Source organism: Doryrhamphus excisus, chromosome 10, assembly GCF_030265055.1.
Source record: "Doryrhamphus excisus isolate RoL2022-K1 chromosome 10, RoL_Dexc_1.0, whole genome shotgun sequence".
NCBI classification, from domain to species: domain Eukaryota; kingdom Metazoa; phylum Chordata; class Actinopteri; order Syngnathiformes; family Syngnathidae; genus Doryrhamphus; species Doryrhamphus excisus.
In genome coordinates this window covers 7,900,154-7,926,156 of record NC_080475.1, presented here as the reverse complement: position 1 = coordinate 7,926,156, position 26,003 = coordinate 7,900,154, and the positions used below count along the sequence as shown (strand labels likewise).

Genomic DNA, 26,003 nt, shown 5'->3' with positions numbered 1-26,003 from the left:
TGAAGCAAGGTTGACAGATTATTTCTCTTTTTGAAAAAAATGATCCCATAACCCATTTCCGGTTAAACCACACCCACTCCCGGTTTGTACTCCCGGATCCAGATCCAGATCCAGATAGTGGCGTACCCGCTCGTTTATTTTGTGGTGAACGTAAGCACGCGGAAGTGCACACGCCGTTTTACGCCTGCTGAAGACGAGCTGCAGATCAGCGCCCGCAGCGCTGTCACGCTCCGCCTCTCTGACACAGCTGCCAATCATCTGTCCATCCAAGCTGCCGCGGCCCGAGCGGGAGACGCTCCGGCCACTTCCACCCTCGGGTTGGCGATGGGGAGTGACGCCGCACAGCTCTCCCACAGGAAGGGAGGTGTTATGAAAGAGCCTGTGACGACAGCGAAGCGGGGTAGCGGGTGAGAAAGAGGCGGCTGATGTGTGAAAAATTGTACACTTTGGCCGTATTTGATTGGAGGTGCGTGCACGGCTTTGGAGTTCCACCGGCCAGGAAGTCCAAAGGGGATCCTGGAAGTGTGAATAAAAAAGCAGTTGTTGACACACATAGCGACTAACCCTGCTGTTCGCTCTTGCTGGTGGCGACATTAAGTCTAAAATAAGCAGATTGAAATGATATCAAGCCCACCAGACATACCTGTCAATAATTGACTTAATGGGCTGGCCTCCTATTGGTGGGATTCAACACGGAGTCATCCCCGTCCTTTTCTTGGAGGCATGGAAAATCACTTTGATGGATGCGGTTTTAGTTGGTCTGTAATTGACAGGATCCTCCTCATATGTGGCTTCCATCTAAATATGAAATATCTGACTTTGCATGCTGATGGGGTGACAATGTGGAACCTTCATCCTGAATGTGCCGAACCCCGCTGGTTGCTTTAAAGTGCTTGAAAGCAAATCCGAGTGTTGTTCCCTCACACTTCCATTTTCAAGGAAAGTGGTCTGTTGGATAAAAATAAGACCCTCGGCAGCTGCTTACACTGTTCAATTCCTCAGCTTGTTTCCCCTAAATCTCCACACAAGTGTTTTGGTGGCTTTGTAGGACTACTTCTTATTTTCATCCATATTTTCATCCATATTTTCATCCATAAGCAGACACACGGCTTTCTATTGACAACAATTGGCAATCACCTCTGAGATTGATTCCTTCCGTCAGTCTGATCTTAACGCTGGGCTTAGGGCTTAGTGCTTAGGGCTTAGTGCTTAGTGCTTAGTGCTTAGTGCTTAGTGCTTAGTGCTTAGTGCTTAGTGCTTAGTGCTTAGTGCTTAGGGCTTAGTGCTTAGTGCTTAGGGCTTAGTGCTTAGTGCTTAGTGCTTAGTGCTTAGGGCTTAGTGCTTAGTGCTTAGGGCTTAGGGCTTAGGGCTTAGTGCTTAGTGCGTAGGGCTTAGTGCTTAGTGCTTAGTGCTTAGTGCTTAGTGCTTAGGGCTTAGTGCTTAGGGCTTAGGGCTTAGTGCTTAGTGCTTAGGGCTTGGTGCTTAGTGCTTAGGGCTTAGTGCTTAGGGCTTAGGGCTTAGTGCTTAGTGCTTAGTGCTTAGTGCTTAGGGCTTAGTGCTTAGTGCTTAGTGCTTAGTGCTTAGTGCTTAGTGCTTAGGGCTTGGTGCTTAGTGCTTAGTGCTTAGTGCTTAGGGCTTAGTGCTTAGGGCTTAGTGCTTAGTGCTTAGTGCTTAGTGCTTAGGGCTTAGTGCTTAGTGCTTAGTGCTTAGTGCTTAGTGCTTAGTGCTTAGTGCTTAGGGCTTGGTGCTTGGTGCTTGGTGCTTAGTGCTTAGTGCTTAGTGCTTAGTGCTTAGTGCTTAGTGCTTAGGGCTTAGTGCTTAGTGCTTAGTGCTTAGTGCTTAGTGCTTAGGGCTTGGTGCTTGGTGCTTGGTGCTTAGTGCTTAGTGCTTAGTGCTTAGTGCTTAGTGCTTAGTGCTTAGTGCTAACCCTTTGCCTTGCTCAGGAATTACAGTCACTATATATAGCTAAAATTCCAATTTTCGATGTCTAATTTTTACTGATGAGCCAGATGTGGCCGTCTATTGGGAGCCTAGGGTCCAATTATGAATGACATCTTTAGATTACTTTATCTTAAATACAATTGCGGCGTAAAGATAAGATGGTAAAAGTCCCAAACTGCGCGTGTTTACTATTTTCCTGGCACTTTGCGCAGCTTTGCTGACATGTGTTGTTTATTTCATTCGCTGCCTGCTCATTATCGCTGCCAAATTGCCCTACATTTTGCAGCCTTGTTTTATTTTGTCTCCTTTGAGTATTGTCTCTTAAGTGGTGTGAATATTGTCTGTTAATTGCAGTTTAAAGCACCGAGGGAGGATTCTGCACAAGTTCCTGATAGCTGGAGCAATTAGCTTGTTGTTCCAGACAGCACTTTGAGTGAGCAAAAGGAGAGGCTATGCTATCATATCAATATTGTTTGTATTGCAGCGTGAGCTAAGCAATGCTCTTTACAATAAAAGCAAAGCAGTTGTTGCTCACCGGCTTGATGGATGGAGTGCAATAAAGGAATAGTTCACCTGGTTAATCATCTATGCCAACAACAAAATCAACATTTGCATGGAATGGAGCTGCAATCTTTTTGGATGGATGTTTCTTCAAGGAAACCTATGATGCTTTTCCACTTTTCTGACCTAGAAATGTAGATCAAATGTAGATCAAATATTCTATTCTCGTCTTAAACGAGTTTCAGATAATGACATTTGCGCAGTTGGAAGTGAGCCCTGAAGGAAGTTTGGGATGGCTCAAAACGCTAGGTTTCCAAAGGTGTGGTAAAAGGTCCCCTTTGTGATGTCACAGAGGGGCGGACTTCATTCTGTGTCAACTCTCTGCCCTCCCCCAAGCTCTGCTTCTCTGTTCACGAAAACAAGCTCAGGCAGACGTTATTGTGTGTAGCTGCTCTATAGGAGTCTACAACTCAATATGAAGAGTGGAGAAAGTAGGTCCTCTTTAAAGGAGCTGAACAAGGCCTCTGATGTGTGCTTGTCAATATGAACACTAGGCTCTAATCTTAGATACATAAGAATGTTATGATGAAGTAGTCATATATGAATTCCCACGGAGAATACATATTATAGACGGGAGCACGAGGAGATCAGACTGAAGGTGAGTCTTGCATGACGGCGAGACAATAAAAAAGGACTTAGGATGACTGCTGGCATTTTAGTCCATACATTTGTCTCCTTCCACAAGAGACCCAGTCAATGAAAGCCATTATTCACGGGGCGTACGCTTAATATGTGGCTTACCTTCAAGTAACAGTTATTATTGCTTTGGTGGTATGAGGTCAGCTCTTGGTTGCTTCTGACACATTCAGAGGGAAACCAGTGATTGATGGAATGGAACCAGTTGGAACATTTTGCACATATGATTAACAGATGAACTTCCCAAAAGCAAAACTACAATTGAAAATGCGGTGAAGGAGGTTACATTTTATGCCAAATGTACGAGGTGTGATAACACATTTTAATAATAATACATTTTATTTGTATAGCGCTTTCCAAAATACTCAAAGACACTTTACAGAAGAATGGAGTTGAATAAAGCAAGTAAACGGAGTAAAAGATACATTAAAATACAACATTCATTCGTTAATACACAGTTAAAACATGCGAAAGAGCGGGGCGGGGCACAGCAGTCAGGTATAAAAAGTTAGACATTAAAAACAGATTAATGGATTGATGGAATTATTAGATATGAAAGTTACACCTTTAAAGGGGAACTGCACTTTTTATCATTCCCAATCCTTATATGAAACATGAACACATGTCCATTGTTAGCTAGCTCCTATTAACCCTTTTTCTGGATTGTGAATAATGGGCAAAATTGCCCAAAAAGTTCAATTCCCCTTAAAGACAATCTACTTTATGTAACGTTACATGATGCAGCACTCACTATTTGAATATGTTTTTTATTGTTTTTTTGCTATATTAGCAACGGCGGCCAAAGACAGCTTACCTGAAGTTTAGCTTTATGACAACTCTTACCTACTTCAGGTGAGCTTTATGACACACGCTATGTAAACAAATACTGTAATAAATAGGATTTGTTAAATAGGATTTATTCATCGAGTTAAGGTCCCTCATTCTACAAAATTGCCTTTTTAATGATGTTGGAACAGTGAAATGAGTCTCCTGAGCAGGGTCTTTCAGGTGCTGAATCGGGACCCAGAAGTGGGTCACAGAGCTATTCTGGATGTGTCGTGGACAAGTAACAAATCGCATAAATATTCAATGTAATGTAATGTAATTCAATGTAATTGTCTGACAGTCGGCTTGGGGAAGTTATGAAGTAGACATTGAAGCGGAAGCTAATATCACATTTTGTTGTATGCGGCTACCTCTGACACGTCTTAAGTGTGATGAAGTGTAGCGTCACGACAGCTTTTATTTGGATTACTCAGGCCGACAACTGTCCAACTATCAGGTTTTCAAAGGCTAAGCTAATTGGCTAACCCAGAGGTAGGGAACCTATGGCTCGGGAGCCAGGTAGGGCTCTTTTGATGACTGTATCTGGCTCTCAAGCATTTACCACAATAAAAATGTATTTTTGCTAACATTTTAAAGTAAACATCACAGAAATCACTGTTAAAAATATTAAAAATCAACAACTTTCTTATGCATTTTAATCTGTAAATCTATTTTCTACTGCAATACGGCCGACCATATCTATCTTTCCTGATGATATTTTCCAGGTCAAACACCAAAACTCAATTATTACTGGGTAATGCGGTAGTCTACCTCGGTCATTAAGATGTAAACGTAAACTTTCCTCCTTTAGTCAAATAGTCACCTAGCTAAAGCTGCAGAACTAAGCCTTCTGGCAAAGATGGCCGAAAGAATGAAATATACTGAGTACGGTGCAAAACCATGCAGCAGCAGAAGTTGCATTAATGGCAGCAAGTATTTGATTTATTATTAGACACTGCGCTGCTCCTGAAAGTGTGCTGGCCACACCCCCTTGGCGTGGGGTAGTGTGCCTGGTCTACGTAATTAGAGCCCATTATATCTAAAACTGTTGGTCTTACATAAAAATGCACACATTTTATTGCATTCAATGTTTAAAAAAATGTATATGGCTCTCACAGATACACATTTTAAAATATCTGGTCTTCATGGCTCTCTTAGCCAAAAAGGTTCCCGACCCCTGGGCTAACCGATCATGACGTTGCTGTTAATAACGTGACTGTAAAATCCTGCTCGTCAGCGATAGGCTAAATGTATGAAATAAATGTATTTTACCGTCAGCTCACCTTAACATATAAGCGTGACAGGGGAGTTTTTTTTACTCGTGCAACCGAGGGTTGCTTTTCAATTGTTTGCTCTCAGCACAGCCCATCATTCATTTTCTTCTCTTTCTTTATTGCTGGTACGGAGCCCAAGTTGTTTGTGCGTCTCTCACGGAGCAACAAAAGATAAAACCCCCCCATAAGTCCCTCGGCCGTGTGTCGTCTCCGCACGGACACCAAGGCACTCACACATCGGGATGACTGATGGCCCCGCGCTCTGCTGTGTAAATGACAAGTGGCATCCAACGGGCGGGTCGGGGCTGGTAAAGCGATTACGTGCATAGCGCTCGCCGTCCTGGCAAACACAGCTGGCACCAGTCCGTCATGCTCCATCAAGGCTAATCGCTTAGCGTGTGTACAATCGTACATCGTGTTTGAGCTTTCTTGACCGAGTCTTTTCATAGGCGGCGCATACACGTCTTTATTTCCCCTCAATTACTGGGGCAACTGTGACCCAGCCGGAGGATGTCAGGGGCGGAAAGGGATGATAAAAGCTGATAAGATACCAGGAGGAACACAAGACACGCATTATAAAGTCGTTACTTCACTATCTCATAATGACGTGTATCATAATTCATTACAAATCTCTTATGCCTAAATGATGAGATGTTTATCTGCCAGCAATCTTCACATCGTGGAGATTATGATGATTGGTTGATGAGAACACAGTATCTGAATACTGTTGTTGACAGTAGTACTATGTCAAATAGTATAAAAGAATCCAAGCCGGCGTATTTAGTGCATTTAAAATAACTTTTAAACAATTAGTCTCACTTGCGGACTTATGAGGAAATGGGACAGGGTGGGGACGCTAATGATGGAAAGGTTTAATGATGGACAAGTTGCTTTAAATTGGTTCAATGATGCGTCACGTGTGTTAATGGCTATTGGTCTCGCCACGTTTTGCCATCAGACTCAGATGGACGAGATTGATCCACAGGGAAATTGCTTGGTTACAGTAGCTCAACTGAAGAAGACACACTTAAATAAAATAGATTGCCATATGAATGAAATACAGTACAATAGAAAAAGAACATAAAACAATATTTCTACATTTGCACATTTTGTTGGTGCATCCGACTTAAGACAGTACTGGTACCATTTAAGGGAAGCAGTAGGAGTACTAACCCAGTACGAGCCGCGCCTGTCTTGTCCAGGCAGGTCCTCCAAAGTAGGAAAGGATGCCTTGAAACATTCCTGCTGATGACCTCCAGCTGTCATTTGTTCATGTCAGAATATTCATCAGACCCTACAGCAAACTCTCAATCGCACCACTAATGTTGTCTTGTCGGCCTCGGGAGTCTGAGAATAAAGGATTTGTTGGCTTTATTAGACCCCCATCACTCTGCTCACTTCAGGGGGATCTGGTGAAAGCAGCTCAAACAACCTAGGCTTGTGCTCAAGATGCAACTTAACTTAACTTACCTTACCTTACCTTACCTTGCCTTACCTTACCTTACCTTACCTTTACCTTGTACCTTTACCTTACCTTACCTTACCTTGCCTTTACCTTGTACCTTTACCTTACCTTACCTTACCTTTACCTTGTACCTTGTACCTTGTACCTTTACCTTACCTTACCTTACCTTACCTTTACCTTGTACCTTGTACCTTGTACCTTGTACCTTTACCTTACCTTACCTTACCTTACCTTGCCTTACCTTGGCTTGGCTTACCTTGCCTTACCTTACCTTACCTTAACCTTATCTTACCTTACCTTACCTGGCCTTGCCTTACCTTAAATTTACCTTACCTTACCTTACCTTGCCTTACCTTACCTTAAATTTACCTTTACCTTACCTTACTTTACCTTACCTTGCCTTACCTTGGCTTGGCTTACCTTACCTTACCTTAACCTTATCTTACCTTACCTTACCTTACCTTACCTTGCCTTACCTTACCTTACCTTAACCTTACCTTACCTTACCTTACTTTACTTTACCTTACCTTACCTTACCTTAACCTTACCTTACCTTACCTTTACTTTACCTTAACCTTACCTTACCTTACCTTACCTTACCTTGCCTTACCTTACCTTACCTTACCTTAACCTTACCTTACCTTACCTTACCTTACTTTACTTTACCTTACCTTACCTTAACCTTACCTTACCTTACCTTTACTTTACCTTAACCTTACCTTACCTTACCTTTACCTTACCTTTACCTTACCTTACCTTACCTTTACCTTACCTTAACCTTACCTTACCTTACCTTTACCTTACCTTACCTTACCTTTACCTTACCTTACCTTACCTTACCTTGCCTTTACCTTTACCTTACCTTACCTTACCTTTACCTTACTTTACTTTTACCTTTACCTTACCTTACCTTGCCTTGCCTTTACCTTACTTTACCTTACCTTACCTCGATCTTACCTTACCTTACCTTTACCTTACCTTTACCTTACCTTACCTTTACCTTACCTTACCTTTACCTTACCTTGCCTTACCTTTACCTTACCTTTACCTTACCTTACCATTACCTTACCTTACCTTTACCTTTACCTTACCTTGCCGTACCTTGGCTTGCCTTACCTTACTTTACCTTACCTTTACCTTTACTTTTACCTTACCTTACCTTTACCTACCTTACCTTACCTTACCTTTACCTTACTTTACCTTACCTTGCCTTACCTTGGCTTGCCTTACCTTACCTTACTTTACCTTACCTTTACCTTACCTTTGCCTTACCTTACCTTACCTTAACCTTACCTTTACCTTACCTTTACCGTACCTTACCTTAACTTACCTTTACCTTACTTTACCCTACCCTACCTTACCTTACCTTACCTTACCTTACCTTACCTTTGCCTTACCTTACCTTAACCTTACCTTTACCTTACCTTTACCGTACCTTACCTTAACTTACCTTACCTTTACCTTACTTTACCCTACCCTACCTTACCTTACCTTACCTTAAAAAGCTCATATCCACAATCAGACTTCATTGGCTCGTGTGTTTCACCAAACATTCATACGTGATGATTAATGGCCGTTATGTGTAGTTCCCAATGCATGTCTCTACCTTGTGGAGAACCTTATTCTTGAACCTTATTCAAATATCCCCAATCCAAAGTCGGAGACAGCTCGGGACACCAAAAGAACATCTCATTTTCTCTGAGGTGCAGACATCCACTCTGGGAGAAGTGCTCCAGCTCCTCATCTTCAGATTCCATTTGAAGGCCCGCGGCCGTCTCTCTCTTTATCGTTGTCACATCACAATGCATAGAATCGTAAGCGTAAAGATGCCGGGCCTGGCTATCATGGCTGGAAACTGCTTTCAACAAGCCTCTTCACGAGCAGGAGTTGCCATCTCACAAGATGAGAAGAAAAAGAAATCATAGTAAAAGTGTGAGGACTCCACTTTGGTGTTTTGTTCTCATACACGACTTACAACATCCTCGTGGCCCCCGACGGGGCCATCAAATGCCAGGTCATCAACACCGACCTAGAGCAGAGATAGAAAGGAATGAGAACATTGGACGTGACCACCAAGCCCAAGAGCAGTCAGCCGTCTAAGAGAAGTAGGCCGTCGTCATGTCGTGTCTGATTGACTGAATACAAACACTTTGTTCATATTTTGGCCATGGACATGGACCATAAATGAATCTTACGTTTTGTCAGGAGAAAGGGAGCACTGTAGCCCACGTGAGCAGGAGAACATGGACCTCCACACAGAAAGGCTCTCAAGTTGAGCTGCTGTTTGCTTTTGACATCCAGCTTCTGCATTTAATGGGTTGCCAAACGATGGAAGGTTTCAGTGAATTTCATTTAAATTAAAGCATAATAATCAACAACTATGTGAACTTTAAACTTGTCATTTATTTGCCATTGACAACAACAGCACAGCAAAGCACAGCAAAGTTTTCATGACGCGCCTTTCTACATTTCCATGTGAGTGATATGACTTTCCCGGGGTGATGTCGGCATGGCAAGGCACCAAATGAAGCAACGTTTATGTAGCCATGTTGGCACGGCGGGAGCTGGACACAAAGAAACACAATAGTGAGAGAATCCGTCATGGCGGAGTGGGCGGTCAAGGCCATGACATCAGGAATCTAATCAGCTGGTTTCAAGCAGCAAAACGATTTGGGGGGGTGGAAATATGCAATTATTGCTTGCATTGTATTCCCTCTAAAAACAACAGAAAAACACGCATCCATCCATCATCCGATGTCACAAACTCTGACCTCATGAGATGAAACGGGATCATGGAGCCGTTTGAGATGCTGCACGCCACAAAGAGACATCTTCAGGTCAAGTTGGGTCGGACATTTGTGGAGATGGCAAACGCAGCAATTGGCTGCCACTACTGGCCAACCACCGTTTGTCATTGATGAAGACATCATCCAGGAAGACCACCATTTTGGAGCTGTAACTTGATACAAACAAGCCACTTCAAGCTAATCAGTGACGTGTGGTGTTGTGCTTCATGGCTGGTGAGGCACTGACACCTTTAGTGTTTTTAAAAATGCAATATAAAATGACAATATCAACTGTGTATTGGACAATAGAACACAAGACTGCATGTACCCAGAGAGCTTATAAAGCATTGTGGTCTCTGGAGACATCTAGCGGTAAAACTAAGTAATTGCACCGTGGACGCTTGATCAAGAGCTTAGCATGCTATTAAACTTATTGACAGAACATGTTACGAAAACAAGTGAAACTTGTTACTGAGAGTAACATAAACCAAGACGGTATTTAGCACACATTGGTGTGCTAAAATCTACAATGAAACAGTTTTGGAGAAGACAAGACAAGAAACGCACACGGAGTAAAATAAGCGGTAGAAAATGAATGAATGGACAACAAGCCGAGACTACAGGAAACATTGCATTACCGGAAATGACATCACGAACAGTGTTGCTAAAATAAGAGCACAGGAAACTACATAAAACTAGGCCAGAATAAAAGACTTTCAGACCTCGTACATGCAGATGCTTGAAATTTTAATCGGATCATCCAGATAATGGTTACATAGTTATGACAATACCGTCATCTAGTGGCCATAATGTAAACTGCTGCCAAATAGGAAGGATTGCGTCATCACATCACAAATCTTAGCGCTACCCAGTGGCGACAAGATAAAGTTTGTGATGTGCACCAGCTTTTTCCTCCATGGAGACAGACCGATGAACTTCAATTATATAGATAGGTAGGTAGGTATTTCAAATGAAAATTCTCCACTCATAATTTGATTAATGATTTATTGACAGTTACTTTTCTCCAACATGATGTCCCTCGATACCAACATTATTGACCATAAAGTTTGTTCTTCATTTTTAAATGACATTTATAGCAATGATTTAGTCATACACAAACACATGTATTGTTCATTCTCCTATTGCAAGAAACAAGAAGAGCCAGAATGAGTCAGGTATTGCTACAGTTCACTATACAAACTCTTTGTCCGTCTGACAATGAAATTCCAAAATAACTTTATTGGCAAGACAAAGTTAGATCATAGCCTCTCTTGTCTCGCCCTCTGCCGCAGGAGAGACTTGAGGGCACAATAAGGCTAAGGCTAGTAGCCTACACACAGCTAACATGAAACACCTGCGCCAAAAATAAGAATGGAATATTTCCTCCCATTTGTGAATTATGATAATTATGAGCGCTTCAAATGTGGCGCCACTACCTGACAGATTGCAGTCCACTAGATGAAGTTGTAAGGTTAGCTTCTCCAGCCCCGTGTTAGGCCACTTTGGAACCGGACGTGGGAGTGAGCAGGTACCAACACACATTAGAACACATGTTACGCACACCAACAGGAAGGAGAGCACGGACCCTGGAATACTTCCTTACTTGCAAAAAAAAAAGAGCACGATGGTGGACACAAGGACACACAAGGCCAGCCCCCTCTTGCAGTAACGGCATTGATCATGGTCCTCAGAACTAACTAGCCTACAACATGTGTCTCTCCATGCCCGGCGTTGTACCCTGTTCCCCAAGCAGAGATAACCCAAGTAAATAAAAGGCCCTTTAATATGAAGGGTCCACCCCTGAAAACAAATCCACCTTTATCTCTTTCTAAGGATGGAAAAAGCAAAAAGTGTGTTTGCTGGCTCCAACGTATAATTCCATACAACATATAACAATGTCACAATGATAACAATTCAAAAATGCTCATTGCATTGCAATATTCAGACATAAGGTAAGACGTTAGAGCTCTTTGCTTCCCCATGAACGGGCACAGTGTACATCTCCATAGCTCAGCTGCGGCATCCGTCGTGACTCCTGAGTCTGCAGGTGGTCCACAGTGCGGACCACCACTCTCTGCGTGGATTCATGCCAAAGTCAAACCAAAGCAGTCTTTGTGGAAGAAAACAAGTCCTGGTGTGTTTTATGGCTTTTGTTTCTAAATAGAACGTGTTGAGGGGACCACGCTGGGGTTCAACTCCATCCCTGCTCCATTCATCAACTTTCTTTGTAGCGCTAGCTTCCAATATTATGTGTCCTCTTTTTGATGTGAACCTTGAGAAGAAGGTGAGGCGAGGAGCGAGAAAATGGATAAGGACTCGAGGACACGAGTTTGACGCAAACTTGGTTCCATAAGCTCACACAAGATGGAACCTCGCCACCCACGGTGTGGATTAATGATGGTGGACCGAGGATCGTGTAAGCCTGATGTGAACTCTCCCCAAGGTGCATCACGAAGCAAAGCGGAACCTTCAAATTTGTACCACAGCGAGGATGAATAAATATTTTTGGAAATAGAAATGGAACTTGAAAATATAGCATCAATATCTGGCTGCTTAGTACAATAGTTATGGAATTAATTCCATACTATTTAATTCCATAAATAGCATATCGTCAAAAGCACTGGACTAATGGCCGGATGAGATGGTCCACATTCGCTGCTCTTAAGATGTGTTTTATTTTCTACTCCCGAGCCAATCATGCTGGGTATCAATTAGCTCTACAGTATACAAGCTCAACAAATCATCTACTACGTCAACCAGCATCACGTGAACACTGATGGTCCTACTGGAGCTCCCAAACTACTCCTGAAAGGTTTTTGCCTCTACAATCTATTCCTGCGTTTCTGTATGCTTTACCAAGGTGGAGCCATCCAACGACTCTGGTCTTCTAACTCTCACCTCACCTTCTCAGGTCATGGCCACTAGCTTGGTAGCAGATATGACCAACGTTGGAGAAGACCTCCAACCAGCACTAAGTACACGAGCGCACAGAGCTACTCTAGCCACAAAACGCCATTGTTGTTTTTGGAAGTGCATATTTTTATGGGGACAGAAGAACAAAGATGGCCGAGATATGCGTGGTTTCTGTGGTCATCATGGTGGGCGGGGCCACAGTGACAGGACGTACGAGGAGTTCAGTGATCATGATTATCTATTCTCTGCCCGTTCCATCTGCAGGCTTCTGACTAGTCTTTGAATGAAGGAAGAGTTTCAGGTAAAGGGAAATACGAGAGCTTTAAAGTTGTACTTCTAGACATTGCCCCCCCCAGCCCCCCACCCCCCAAGTTTGGATCAGTTGCCGTCTGTGGATCAGGTTTGTATCTTCACAGTGTGCTTTTGGGTTGCTGATCCCAGCCATGACATGTCAGTAAGGGGAAAAGAGGATGGGTCCGTGGGTGGTGCGGATGGGCCCGGGGGCGGGTCTCAGGATAGCATGGCTGAGAGTCGGTCCTTGCAGTAGATGGTGGTGCGGGTGGGGGTGCGGGTGCGGCGCAGGAGCTGCCGCACGGAGAGCCAGCGGGTTCGTGGAAGCGGCAGCGGCCATTGCCGCGGCAACAGCTAAGGGACTGGGCAGAAGTCCTGCCCCCAAAGCTTTGGTGAGATCCTTGGAGAAGGTCAGAGAAGACTACATAGCGGAAGGGGTTTGGACCACAAGAGAAAGGAGAAAGGAGCATAAAATGACTGCTTATCCGTTGATATGTTTACAATTCAACTTCCTTGCAAGTTGAAAGTGAAAAGCTTGAAAGGTTACCGTCAGATCAGCTCCCCGGTGCTTCTTGTGCCGGCTGAGGAGGGGATTGGGCTTGCCTGCCATGCCGTCCCGGTGCCTTCGACTTGATATGTGCTGAAACAAATCCAACATCCACACATGACTTTGATCAACAATAACAATCCTGACATGCTGGGATGTGTTTGGTGTGGAAGAGGAGAGGCTTGAGTCAGTCACAAATATTCCCACAGATATTCCTGCTTTCTCCCATTTGCTAATACGTTGGCCCACATATTTTTTAAACCTATTCATAACTTCGTCCACGTACCTGTTTGAGCTGTAGTTCAGAATTGACCCGCACATTGCAGATCTCACAGTGGAAGGTTCTTTCCTGAGTGTTTGGATCCAACAGCCCACATCCCTGCTCCCCACTGAGCTTGGGGCCCAGACGTGGATAAGCCTTGATAGGGCCCAGCCCGCTTCGTGCTTCCAAGATGGTTTTGTGTTTGGTACCTGCACATACACAGAACAGTGCTGCCATTGGCTCTTTGTAGATCATGTCCAGTTTTGGACACCACACAGAACCTGGTTGGTTTCACTTATTTGCATGCATGAATACAAATATATGGACAGCAAGGCTGGAGACAAAGTTCTATTCACAAAGACACGGTGATGAGTTATGTTTGCATTTCTGGCATGCTAACATGAGCGTACTAGCATTTTTTGTGATTTTCATAAATATAAACTTAAGCAGACACTGTGTTAGCATGCTAAAGTTGGCATGTCAGCACACTAACATAATTATACTAACATATTTAGCATTTTCAGAGGTAGTCCCTTAGCGCTATTATGCTAGGTGTGAGCATGATAACATTATCGTGTTACCAGAGTTAGCATTCTTTAAGTCATTCAAAACCTTCCGTGGTATGTTTTCATGGTGAAGCAATTTAAATATCTAGCTAAAATAATAATATTTATGGTGTAAATCACAACTACGGCAATGTTGTTTTTTTTCTTTACCCTGTAGTGCTAGGTTACCGGTACATAATTAGCCCGGAACGATCGATAGGGGAGTGGTTGCCACCCGGAGGGGTGGGCACGAGGAAAAGGGGGTTTGTCTTCCTGTTGTGGCTGCAAGGTGTGCGGTTATGTCTCACGTAGCGAGGAGTGTAAATTAATGTTTGTGAGAAGAATACATTTTTCTCCCAAGTTCGACTACCCCCCCCCCAAGACTCCAGTTCTTCGGCGCTTCACCTCATCATTTTTTTTCTCCATGTCATCTGGAGGCCTCGATCGACTTGCAAGTAAATGAACTACATGAAGTACTCCAACATCTCCACCAGAGGTCGCCAATCATACAGCTGTCCAGCAGGTGAGCCACGGCAGATGAAGTCAATATTCCCTCTCATGTAATTATTATTTCAACAGTCTTTTGATATTCAATTGGAGGTTGAGGGGAGGAACTTCATTGTACTCACTGGGCCAAATGTGTCCCACATGTGCCTACATAAATGAGATTACAGTCCTGAACCCCTGAACCCGCATTGCATCAAAGACATCAGCACATGAGATGAATGCATCAAAGATGAGGTTACATGTTAGCGCTATTTTCTATCAAACCAATCCCGTTGCTACAAACACAAAGTGGTGTTGGAGCATGTTGTTGACAAACTGTTTGTGTCAAAGTGTGTTGGTGTAGATGATTACACGCTCATGTTGACATCAACACCTTCCACCCTTCCACCCGTCCCCAGGCCCTTCGTGCTATTCTTGAAGGAAAGCCATTGGCTCAGACTTCACTCTCCCAAAAGCCTTTGAACAGAGTTTAGGTTACGGAATGATGGAGGGTTGGGTTGGTGGGGGGTCTCAGGCTATGTGGAGGAGGAGGAGGAAGGAGGAAGGGTGCATGACTGCTTTCATTCTCTTGGGGTGTCTCTTTTCACCTTCCTTCGCTATTTATCAGAAAGCGGATATCAAGGTGGTTTGGTTGGTTTTAGAAGACAAAGTGCATTTCTGTAAATACGAACTAGAACTTGTAAATACGAACTTCGCCAATGTGTCGACAGCAAAGTTTTGCGTAACTCTTTAGCAGCGTATCACACACTTCCATTCCTGTCGCTCTCGTTTTCCTGTCTCACACGGTTATTTTTAGAACATGCACAGTTTTCATTGAGTTTCAGTTGTTGTCATTGGTCAGACTTAATGATTTGGTGTCATTTTGGACATCCATTTGGTGTGTGATCTATTAATAACCTTAAATGTACATATGATATTATAATTAATATGGATCAGAAGCTGGTTGACGTTCAAGTTGTTGTCTTTTCAACAATCGATCCATAAAAACAAACAATGTCAAGTGAAATTAGTGAATATTAGTAGTAATATTGGAGTGGGCGGGACATAAACCGGAGTGGGTGTGGTTTACCGGACATGATGGATAGATCAGAGGTTGCCCGACCCTGTCTCTTACCATTCCGCTGTATGTGTGTGTCCTGAATGAAGTTGCGGTGACAAGCCTTTGTGCACGTACAGCCCGAGTACCACGAGTCTATGGTTGAATACCCACCTTTGTTGTGAGCTTCCAGCTGTGACAAGGAGTTGACAGCCACTTTGCACAAGGAGCAGTAAAGCAGCTTCTTTGCTTTGTCCTCCTCCGTCTCCGGGCCGGCCGAGCTAGCGATGGCCGCCGAGGCCGAGGGTTGGTCTGAGTTGGGGGGGTTGCAGCCCGTTGAGGAGGAAGGAGTGGAGCTATTGGGAGGGGTGGGCGTAGGCAGGAGGGGGCATGCCGCGGGGGAGTCTATGGGTGGGGTAGGGGGGGTGCTCATAGGGGCCAGCAGGGGCCCATTTAGCAGTGACGGTGTTTCATCTGCAGGGAGACACAAAGAGAACAAAGTATTACAATACACTAAATTAAATATTCATAAGTCAGTAAAGGACAAGATTCAACATCAAAATGTCTGATTGTGGTTTTAAAGGGACGGTTCTGGTTGCTTTTTGTCTACAGATGATTTACTGACAATGCATTGACCAACTTTGTCAAACGCTGTAACGGACTAGTCCATGTTGGGCCTGAGTGGGGATGGCATTTAGTAGCATGGAGGCTTCCTAACGTGTTTGTATTTCATTGAAGTATTGTTTGAGGTAGAAAGCCAATCTGCAGCTTGTCTTTGCTTGGGTTGGTTCCCACACAGCTGTTGTTCTTGGCTGAGCTAACGCTACGCCACGGCGTGGTACGCACGTTCACACAGGGCAAGACAGGAAGTGCAAAGAAAATAGAATGAAGTGAGACATCCCTTGGCTCAGGTTTCTACTCTCTACGTTTTCTGTTTGATCAAATACCGTGTGTAGACGTAGACATGTATACACATATGTTTATGATCAACCTACACCAGGGGTGGGCAACCTGCGGCCCATGGGCCACATCCAGCCCACAGTGAGCCCAAGCTAGTTATTACTTTGCTACTGTTCTGACCCATCGGCAACAAGGAGTCAACCAAAGACAAGAAAAGTCGACAGAGTGCTGAGTGTTTATTAAACATGGACGACTAAACACTTTTTCACTGAAGTCCGGCCTAAGGCTCTATGTCACAAGACAATGTTGTGGTTGCAACATCAGCCTTCACTTTTCCACCAAACATCCTAATTATGCTAACGACCTGTCAACACAAGCTACTGCTCAGAGTTTGGTAGCTAGTTTGCAGGCCCAGAAAAACACCTTTGTATGAAGGCAAGTTATCTTCTGGCGTTCAAGTTATCAAACACCAGCCAGCCTTTCTCAGAAGGGGGGTTTCTGAAAGAGCGTATGGTAGAGACAGCAGACATTTTGGGGCACCCCTTCAGACATTTGACCTAAAGCCAGCACCCCCACTCCTTTATTTTGGTGCAAGTTGAACAATGCAACCATTTGTTTAACATTGATTTGCCAGAATGTCATCAAGGTCAACTCAAGGCTAGACTCTTCTTGGCAAGACTCTTCTCGGCAAGACTCACAGTCCTTTTTTTGAAATCATGGTCATTGGTCGGGATTGTTACGCAGTGGATAATCTCGGGATTTGCTCTAATTGTGTTTGCTTAAAATGAGATCCTATCTGTCAGTGAGTGTTCCCGAGAAAGCACATGGCTCTAATTAACGACTGACAAGTGACCTTCATTTCTAATATTCGGCCTTATCTCCAAACAGAAGAAACATCCACTGGAGGGGGGGGGTCAAGAAAGGAACTTAACACCGTCCAGATGCTTTCTACTAGCTGGGTTGCCTGCATTCCCTTAATCCACTCCAGGAAATTGAAGTTGTGTATCATATGGGGTCTGTTTGTCAGTAAAGTCATGGCTTTTAAAGGCAGACATTTAGTTGGAAGCCAAAGAATTATCATGGTTTGTTGAGAGTCCACGTTGTTGAGAGGCCGGATGCCTCAAGTGTTGTTAGGTAATCTCAAATTACCAGTAATCTCAAATTACCAGTAAGGAAAATGTATAATGCAATATAAATAAAGTTTGTACAAGCTGGTCAAGCAGTAGTTTTATACAGCAGACTACTTGATTGAATGATTTATGAACTTTGGAACCAAATACTGGACTTGTGAGACTTGATCCTCATTCATAATTCAGGTGGGTATTGTTACCCCCGCCTGGAGTTGACTTACACGGAAACATGAACATTTCCCATTACAATTACTTCCAAGTCTTATTTAGGCATAAGCACAAATATGGTCGTTTGTTGACGATTTGGTAGCAATGAAAAGTTGTAAAAGTTAGCTAAGCTACATCCGTTTATGAAATACAAACAAATGCTAAATTGTGCGATGATGTATTGCATCAATAAATGTAAGGATTTTTTGATTTTCATTTCATTCACTGACACAAAAAACACACAATGTATGGTGATAAAATACGTGTAAAAAATAGAAAAACGGAATTTCACACAAGCATCGAAAGCATCAATCTGTGTGACTTAACACTGCAGACTATGGTCATGCCATGGTCACGCAACACAAGCCCTCACGTGGAAGTCATCTGTTTCATTGACCTTGGGTGTGTGTGTGCGTGTGTGTGTGTGTGCGTGTGTGTGCGCGCGGACCAAAGGGAGCAACAATAACAAGGGCCTTCATTAGAGTGGGCGTGTCCAACAGCAGCGGATAAAGATGGGAGGGGCGCGACAAGTCAAGTTTGCCTCCCTTCATATGAACAGCTGCTCACCACACTAAATCCCTCAACGCAAGCACCCCCGTTCATGGGCGGCCCCTCGACAACGTCTGATTGGTCTTCAGTCATGTGCTTCTTCATCACACTTGAAACATATTTTGTCATCGGAATAGGAATGTTATCAGTTTGCCGCCTGGTGATGTTTGTTGCCATTCTATTGGTCCTGCCTTTGGAGACCGAGGCATTTCTTTCATTTTGTGAACATTTTCATGTGTATTTGATATTTTTATACGTAGTACATCCCTGTGCGGGTGCTGATACCTGTGTGTCGTATATATGTATACATTGATTACTCCAAAACAATCCAACTGCAATAATACCCGTACCTTTAGAGTCGGGCCAGTTCTACCAGCCTCATTGGAGCATGTTAATAGAAATAGAACCCAGGATGGACACATCCCAGTGGGACAGAACCATGCAGAAAAAAAGTGTATTCACATGCAACAAACAGCCCAAGTAGGAAAAGAGCAAGTCCAGGGTCACGGCACATCGATGATTTCACATGTTACTGTTTTGTGATACCAAAAATAGCCGGCTTGTTTTGGCCAACGACGCTGGAATCCTCGCTAATGGCGATCTGAAATCCCTCTGAGAGATGGAGAGGAACCTAGACGGCCTCTTGCTATTCTAGGAATAGTTACGCTCTGAAGCTGCGTTGTGGTGAAACGAGTCAAATACAGGTCAGCATTTTTGTATCGGAATGTGGCAACATTTTGGTCTTGATCAGACTTGAGTGATTCGTTATGTTTGTCATGTGACCTTACTCGCTTTGGTGGAAATATCTGGTCAATGTTCAAGCGCTTGGTAAAAGGGCTTGAACATGAAACATGGCCTGTCTATCCAGCGCCTGCTGTTGACCCAAAGTGGGGAGAGAATGGAAACTCCTGCATGGAGGAGCGTGCAGGAGGAGATGAGCTGAGCTGAGATGATGGATGAAGTGATTGGGAGAAAATAAACACAACTGGATGAGGAGCGGCTAAAGAAAGAGCTTGGATTGCGCCTCGTTTGCCTTTCCAGCTATTGATAATTCTTCATTTGTTCCAGCGGTCTATCTTCAGTCTCACCACTTCAGGGTCACAAAACATGCTCTGTTATTTGGACCTTCGGTCCACTCATAGTGCACCTCCATACCTGATTCTTCCATACCTCCTTTTTTGAAAAGAGTGAAAAAAGAATGACACAATGGCAGACTTTTGTGATAAATATTGAAGCTGGAAATGATGAAAACATAAAGCATCATCCACATTGTGTTATGTTATTTAGCTTTTATTTTGAACAACACCATTAAACATCAATGTTACTTTATGTGGACGTTTTTGCCAGAAATAATATATTGTTTCAATCAAGTCCAACCTCAAGTATTTGATCCATCTGTTAAATGTAAACAGGTTTTACAGCGTGAGCAGCGTGACATTCTCTTGGCCTCAGTTCAAGGAGTAGAGTTGCAGCGGCGCAGCCACGGCGAAGCGCAGCGCTGCTTCACGAGGTTCGGTTAGGAAGTGGAACACAGCACGCCGTTTGTCACGATGTCACATGGTTTTCCTCAGCTTGCCTTTATTTTGGTTGGTATCTAAAGTTGTCTGCTAGTGTCGGGTGCTTTGGCCGGTGATGTTAAGTCAGTCGGGAATCTGCCTGTGATACTGAACGCCGTGCTTTTTTTTTAACAATACAGTCAACGAGGCTGACACATCTTTGTTATGCTTATTGCCATGTTTGCAACTTCACACAGCTCAAATATAAGAAATAATTATCCAGCCATTCATTTTCTACCGCTTATCCTCACGATGGTCCTGGGTATGCTGGAGCCTATCCCAGCTGTCTTCGGGCGAGAGGCGGGGTCCACCCTGGACTGGTGGCCAGCCAATCCCAGGGCACATATAGACAAACAACCATTCACACTCACATTCATACCTATGGACAATTTGGAGTGTTTTGCATGTTTTTGGAATGTTGGAGGAAACCGGAGTACCCGGAGAACATGCAAACGAGAGCGGAGAATCGAACCCAGGTCCCCCAGCTGTGTGGCCTGCACACTAACCACTTGGAGGACCTTATTGAATAGAGACGTTCATTGGAGTATCGGTGGTCCTATTTTTATCTGCTCTCTCACCTTGTTTACTGGGCTCGCTCTCAGCGCCACGTTCCAGGGCTCCGGGAGGAGACGGCGAGGCGGTGGGGGTCACGGTCTGTGAGGGCTTGTCCCCATCTTGACAGCGACTCTTGGAGGTCTCAATGCCTTTGACTCTCCTGGCATGGCGGTTTCCTTTGTAATGGGCTTCTGCCTGACTCTGTAGAATAACACAGATTAGATTAGATTAGATTAGATTCAACTTTATTGTTATTGCTCATGTCACTTGTACAGGGCAACAAAATGCAGTTAGCATCCAACCAGAAGTGCAATTTTTTATAAGTACATTAGTATGGACAGATCTATGTAAATAAAACTATACAGGCTATGACTATAATACAGTGAGGATATGTACAGGGATATAAATGACTATAATATGGCTATTGTAGATTATACAGATTATAAACAGTATGGATATGACAATATATAATAACAGTAATATATACAGTATTGCAATGGAGTGACTAGGGTATGGAAATGACTATAATATGGCTATTGTAGATTATACAGATTATAAACAGTATGGATATGACAATATATAATAGTAGTAATATGTACAGTATTGCAGTGAAGTGACTAGAGTAGAGTATGGTTATAGTATGTATAGTAGTATAGTATGGTTATAGTATAGTTATAGTATAGTATGGTTATAAAACATGAATGTTAGTTCTGATGTAAAACAGCCCAGCTGACGGTAGCCAATCCCAGCCTTGCTTACTTGTGATGTGATAGCCATCTAAGAATATAACATCCACCCAGCAGGGACATTAAATCATAATGAAAAGATGAAACCGGGATGTCAAATTTAGTGGAGATGATTCCATAGAAAGTTAATATCATCCTACGTTACAGCAAAGATAGAAAGTTTAGAGATGAATTGCAGCAACAAATGTCTTTTTGAAACGCTCGCCACCAGCTAATGTGTTTGCAAGTCAATCATTCATCAGGAGGGTATCAAGATATCACCTTTTTTATGTGCGTCTCTGGCTGCCACAAGATGGCCGACGAGATGTTAGGTTGCTATACTGAGCTGCCGCCAGCAGTCTAGCGAATGTCGGCGATGTGATCGAAGCACAACGTATCGTGATAGCGGACACAGGTTGATGCGGGACGTTTGCACGTCGCTATCTGCCAGCTGTTCATCTTAGCTTCATATCCGACCATCATGCTTTAAGAGCCCCCAATTAAAAATGCAGCCACACTTTTAAAATCAGCTGCCAGCTATCTCCAAAGTATGCTGAGCGAGCAGATGTGCGATGCCCGTGCCGCAGCGGGCACATCAAATTGCATCAAGGGGCAACTCATAAAGATGATTTTTAAGTGGCCGGATTACAGTCAGAGCCCCCCTGGGATCTTGATGGGCGGCTGACAGCTGCCACAAGTGCTGAAAGGCTCCGGGAATTGAAGTGACACTTTGGCCATCGCGCTGATCACAGGCTTAGAGGAGGGATGGATCACTTTGGTGGAGGGGTCGTTGGCGGATGGGCCCACTCGCTTTTTGGGGGGTTTTGCTGGTATGACAAGCATAAGCTGGCACTTTAAACCAAAGGTCTTTTTCCTGTCAGTCCACCCCCTCTACAACTGTACCCTCGTAAAGCAGTCTTGGGAGGCGGCCTTCAGATCCACGCATGGAAAGACGTGTGGAAAGTGTGACTGCTGCCATGTAAGATGAATGCTGTTATGATGATAAATAGAAGGTACATGGCGGGGCATGGCGGGGCATGGCGGGGCACGGCGGGGTGGCCGTAAAGGCTTTCTTAAGCTCTCCCACTGAGCCAAACAGATCAACTGCTTGGCAGCTGACGGTCAGTGGGAGGGCCGGCTCAGAATAAAAGGCTTCTATACTGGGAACCTCCCAAAAATGGAAAGTGACACAAAGAATTTTTCAGTGTTTTGGAAACTGAATATTCCAAAACAAAGAGTCTGACAACAAATCATTAAAACGCAAATCAAGCCAGTGGTTTGTAGTCAGGGCCATCAGAAGCACTCATGCTCTTTTTATTCAAAACCTATATTCACATTCAAGTGTAGCGGTTATCAGCCCTCAATATCGGTATCGGCCCCAAAAATCCTGTATCGGTCGGGCTCTGCTGTGTCCTTCAACGAGACAAGAGGGTGAAACCTGAGAGTAACAGGAGGAACAAAGACACCTAGTCCTGACCTGTGAAGGGCGAGCTCGGAGTCAGGGAGGCGACTGCAACCGAGGACCTGGGCCGGCAACAACGCCTCACCTAGTTTGAGCCTAGCTAAAATAACATATCACGCTTCAACTAAAAACCCGCAGGTCCTGCATTATGATGTTAGTGCAGGATAATGCATGGCCCCGTGCTGCAACAATCTGGACACAATTCCTGGAAGCTGAAAACATCCCAGTCTTTGCAAGGTTCGCATACTCAGCACATGTTTCACCCTTTGGGGGGTCCGTGATGCGGGGGACTGATGTTTATTGCAATTAATTTGTTCCACATCCATACATCCATCCATCTATACATCCATACATCCATCCATACAGCCATACTTCCATCCATCCATCCATACAGCCATACTTCCATCCATCCATCCATCCATCCATCCATCCATCCATCCATCCATCCATCCATACATCCATCCATCCATACATCCATCCATACATCCATACATCCATCCATCCATCCATACAGCCATCCATCCATCCATCCATCCATCCATCCATCCATCCACCCCTCCCAAATGACTCAGCTCCTTGGTCTAATGTCTTAGGCTGAGTTGAGCCACCCTACCCAGGAAACTCATTTCAGTCATGACCCAAAGCTGAGGACCGTAAAGGAGGGTGGGAACATAGATTGACTGGTAAATTGAGAGCTTTGCTTTCCGGCTCAGCTCGCTCTTCACCACAACCGTCCGGTACAGCGACCGCATTACTGGAATGGCTACGACGACCTTACGCTCCGACCTTCCCTCACTCGTGAACAAGACCCCGAGATACTCTATCTCCTCCACCTTGCTCACAACCAAATAACGATAGCATAGCTATAGCATTAGCAATAACAATAGCATTAGCAATAGCAATAGCAATAGCATTAGCAATAGCATTAGCAATAGCGATAGCAATAGCATTAGCATTAGCATTAGCATTAGCATTAGCATTAGCAATAGCATTAGCAATAACATTAGCATTAGCGATAGCGATCCCATCCATGCAGTGTAAATGTCTAAATGTCCTACTGGCTATCTTGGGGTCCCCAAGTCCTTTTTGTGGATCTGTCTGTACTGGAATTGTTTGACTGACAATATTCTATATATGAAAATTGCATAGAGCATGTAATTATATCCTGAGCATATCCTAAAGATACCAATAACTAGAAAAGGGATAAAGGCTAGAGCTCATCATGTGTTTACTATGCAGAGGATTAGAACCTACGTTCTAATATGGCAGCATGCAGCTACTGGCAGCAAAGGAAGGAAGTAGGAGACAAACAAGGACAATAAACATCAGAGGGAAGAACAGCAAGGGTGGCAGTGAAGGAAAGGAGGAAAAGGATCCTTATCAGGCTAATTGTGTTGCAGTCGCTCAGGTGGTTGACGCAGTGAGACGGAGCCATGACATCAGGAATGCAGCAGAGACAAGGTTATTGTATGGTTATACGCTATTATTATTATTATTATAAGGTTATTGTTCCTACGGTGCACTTGAACGCCTCATAAACACCTCAAAACAGTTGGTTAGAAAGCCAATAAATCCTCCCTCGACCTCTCCTTTACTCCTTCCCAAGATGCACTGGGGCTGTCATCGTCAGACGCTAATCCATGCCTTTGACGAATGCGTCCGTGATAAGTAGTGGCAGGCAATTTTTAGGCACTTCCATTCTGGAATAATGCACAACGATAGGGAGGCGGAGACTGGAAGGCTGGGAGTCAAAGATGCTGACGGAGGGAAAGGCGGCAAGGATGAAGAAACATCTTATGAGGCCACATTTGGACCAGTACTTTCATTGTAAGATGACATCATATGCCTCGGCATTGTTCTCCAGCCAGCCAATCCCTTCAATGGTACCACAAAAACCCATAGAGTACATATATGCTGCCATAATTCATGTATTAATGTATAGCAATATTCTGGACTGCCAAGCTCAGTAGAATACACGGACAATAGTTTGACGCAGCTTTGACACTGCTGACATACTGCAGCGAGGCTTGTGTTGTTGACAATGACACTGAAAGTGACAGTGACAGCGAGGGGGGGGGGCGGAGGGCGGTTGGGGGGGGCTGCGGCTCCTTGTAGTGCAGGACTCAGCATGCTGCAGCTTTCTCTCTGCGCTCGCTCCGTCTTTCATGTGCACAAATCCAAATGACACGGGTCACATCTCTTGTCCTTGCCTAATGATTTGCGCTAAGCGCTGTGGCTTCAATGGTGCGCCGGGCGTACAGATGCTGTGCTCGATCCCATTTGGTTTTATTCTTGTTGTTTTGTTACACATTTCCATGTGTTATGAATTATCAAGCAATATTCCATCATTTCAAAAACCCAATTATCAGGAATATTATCTTGTGTCAGGTCATGTTTGAGCCACTAGATCAGGGGTGGGCAAACTACGGCCCGGGGGCCACATCCGGCCCGCCAAGTGTTTGAATACGGCCCGCCCAATCTTTCCAAAGTATTTCATTTAAACTCAACATACAACCTGGCATCGTGGCCTGAGCCAACCTTTTGATGGTTGTATCAATTTCGTTATTTGATGTGGTCTGTTGTTTACAAAGTGCTCCTGAAAAAAGGGACACAGGCACATAATAATAATAATAATAATAATTATTATTATTAGATTATTATAATAATTATTAGAACTATTATTATTATTATAATTATTATATTAATGCTAATTATTATATTAATGCTAATTATTATATTAATTATATATAATATTATTGTTATATTTGCATATTTTTCATAATAATAATATAATAATTATTATTTTAATTTTATTGTAATTATTATAATATTTTATTATTTTTAAAATATTTAAATATAAATATAAAATAATAAATAATAATAGCAGATTGCATGACAATTTTACAGATACAATAATACCAGGTGGACTGTTACGTGTAAAATATATAGTCTGCCCCCCCCCCCCCCCCCCCCCCGTTTTGTTAAATCAATGCGGCCCGCGAGTCAAAAAGTTTGCCCACCCCTACACTAGATGATACTCCAGTGTACCCGTGTGAGGCGTGAAGCGCATGGTGTCCTCTGATGCGCAGGACTGGAGTGCATTTAAAGGCAATGAGAGGCGTTCATTTGAACAAAGCAGAATTTTCCCTTCTAAAATGTTGAGAGTTGGGAGGACAAACCATTTATTTAGGGGGGTGCTGTCACTGCGCCCAGCTGGGACAGCACTGCGCACCAGGGGAGGTCTACCAAATCACCACACTGGCTGTGCCCAAATTAGCACTGCGTGGGCTGCGCCACGCTCCGCCACCCTGCGCCACGGAGTTCGAGCCC

The 26,003-nt window shown here is 43.8% G+C and overlaps 1 protein-coding gene across 3 annotated transcripts in view; it reads right to left on the bottom strand.

The window, feature by feature from the left end:
- Positions 1–10,500: 10,500 nt before the first annotated feature.
- Positions 10,501–26,003, bottom strand: part of LOC131136491 (zinc finger protein 385A-like) — a 46,150-nt gene continuing 30,647 nt past the window's right edge. For all 3 annotated transcript variants that reach the window (XM_058083368.1, XM_058083369.1, XM_058083371.1), the window contains 5 exons: positions 20,510–20,687; positions 15,764–16,063; positions 13,526–13,710; positions 13,240–13,332; positions 10,501–13,113 (listed from right to left, as the gene is read on the bottom strand). In XM_058083368.1, coding sequence (XP_057939351.1) covers positions 12,853–13,113; positions 13,240–13,332; positions 13,526–13,710; positions 15,764–16,063; positions 20,510–20,687 — 1,017 coding nt within the window. In that variant the 3' untranslated portion in view covers positions 10,501–12,852. The remainder of the gene's footprint in view (positions 13,114–13,239; positions 13,333–13,525; positions 13,711–15,763; positions 16,064–20,509; positions 20,688–26,003) is intronic.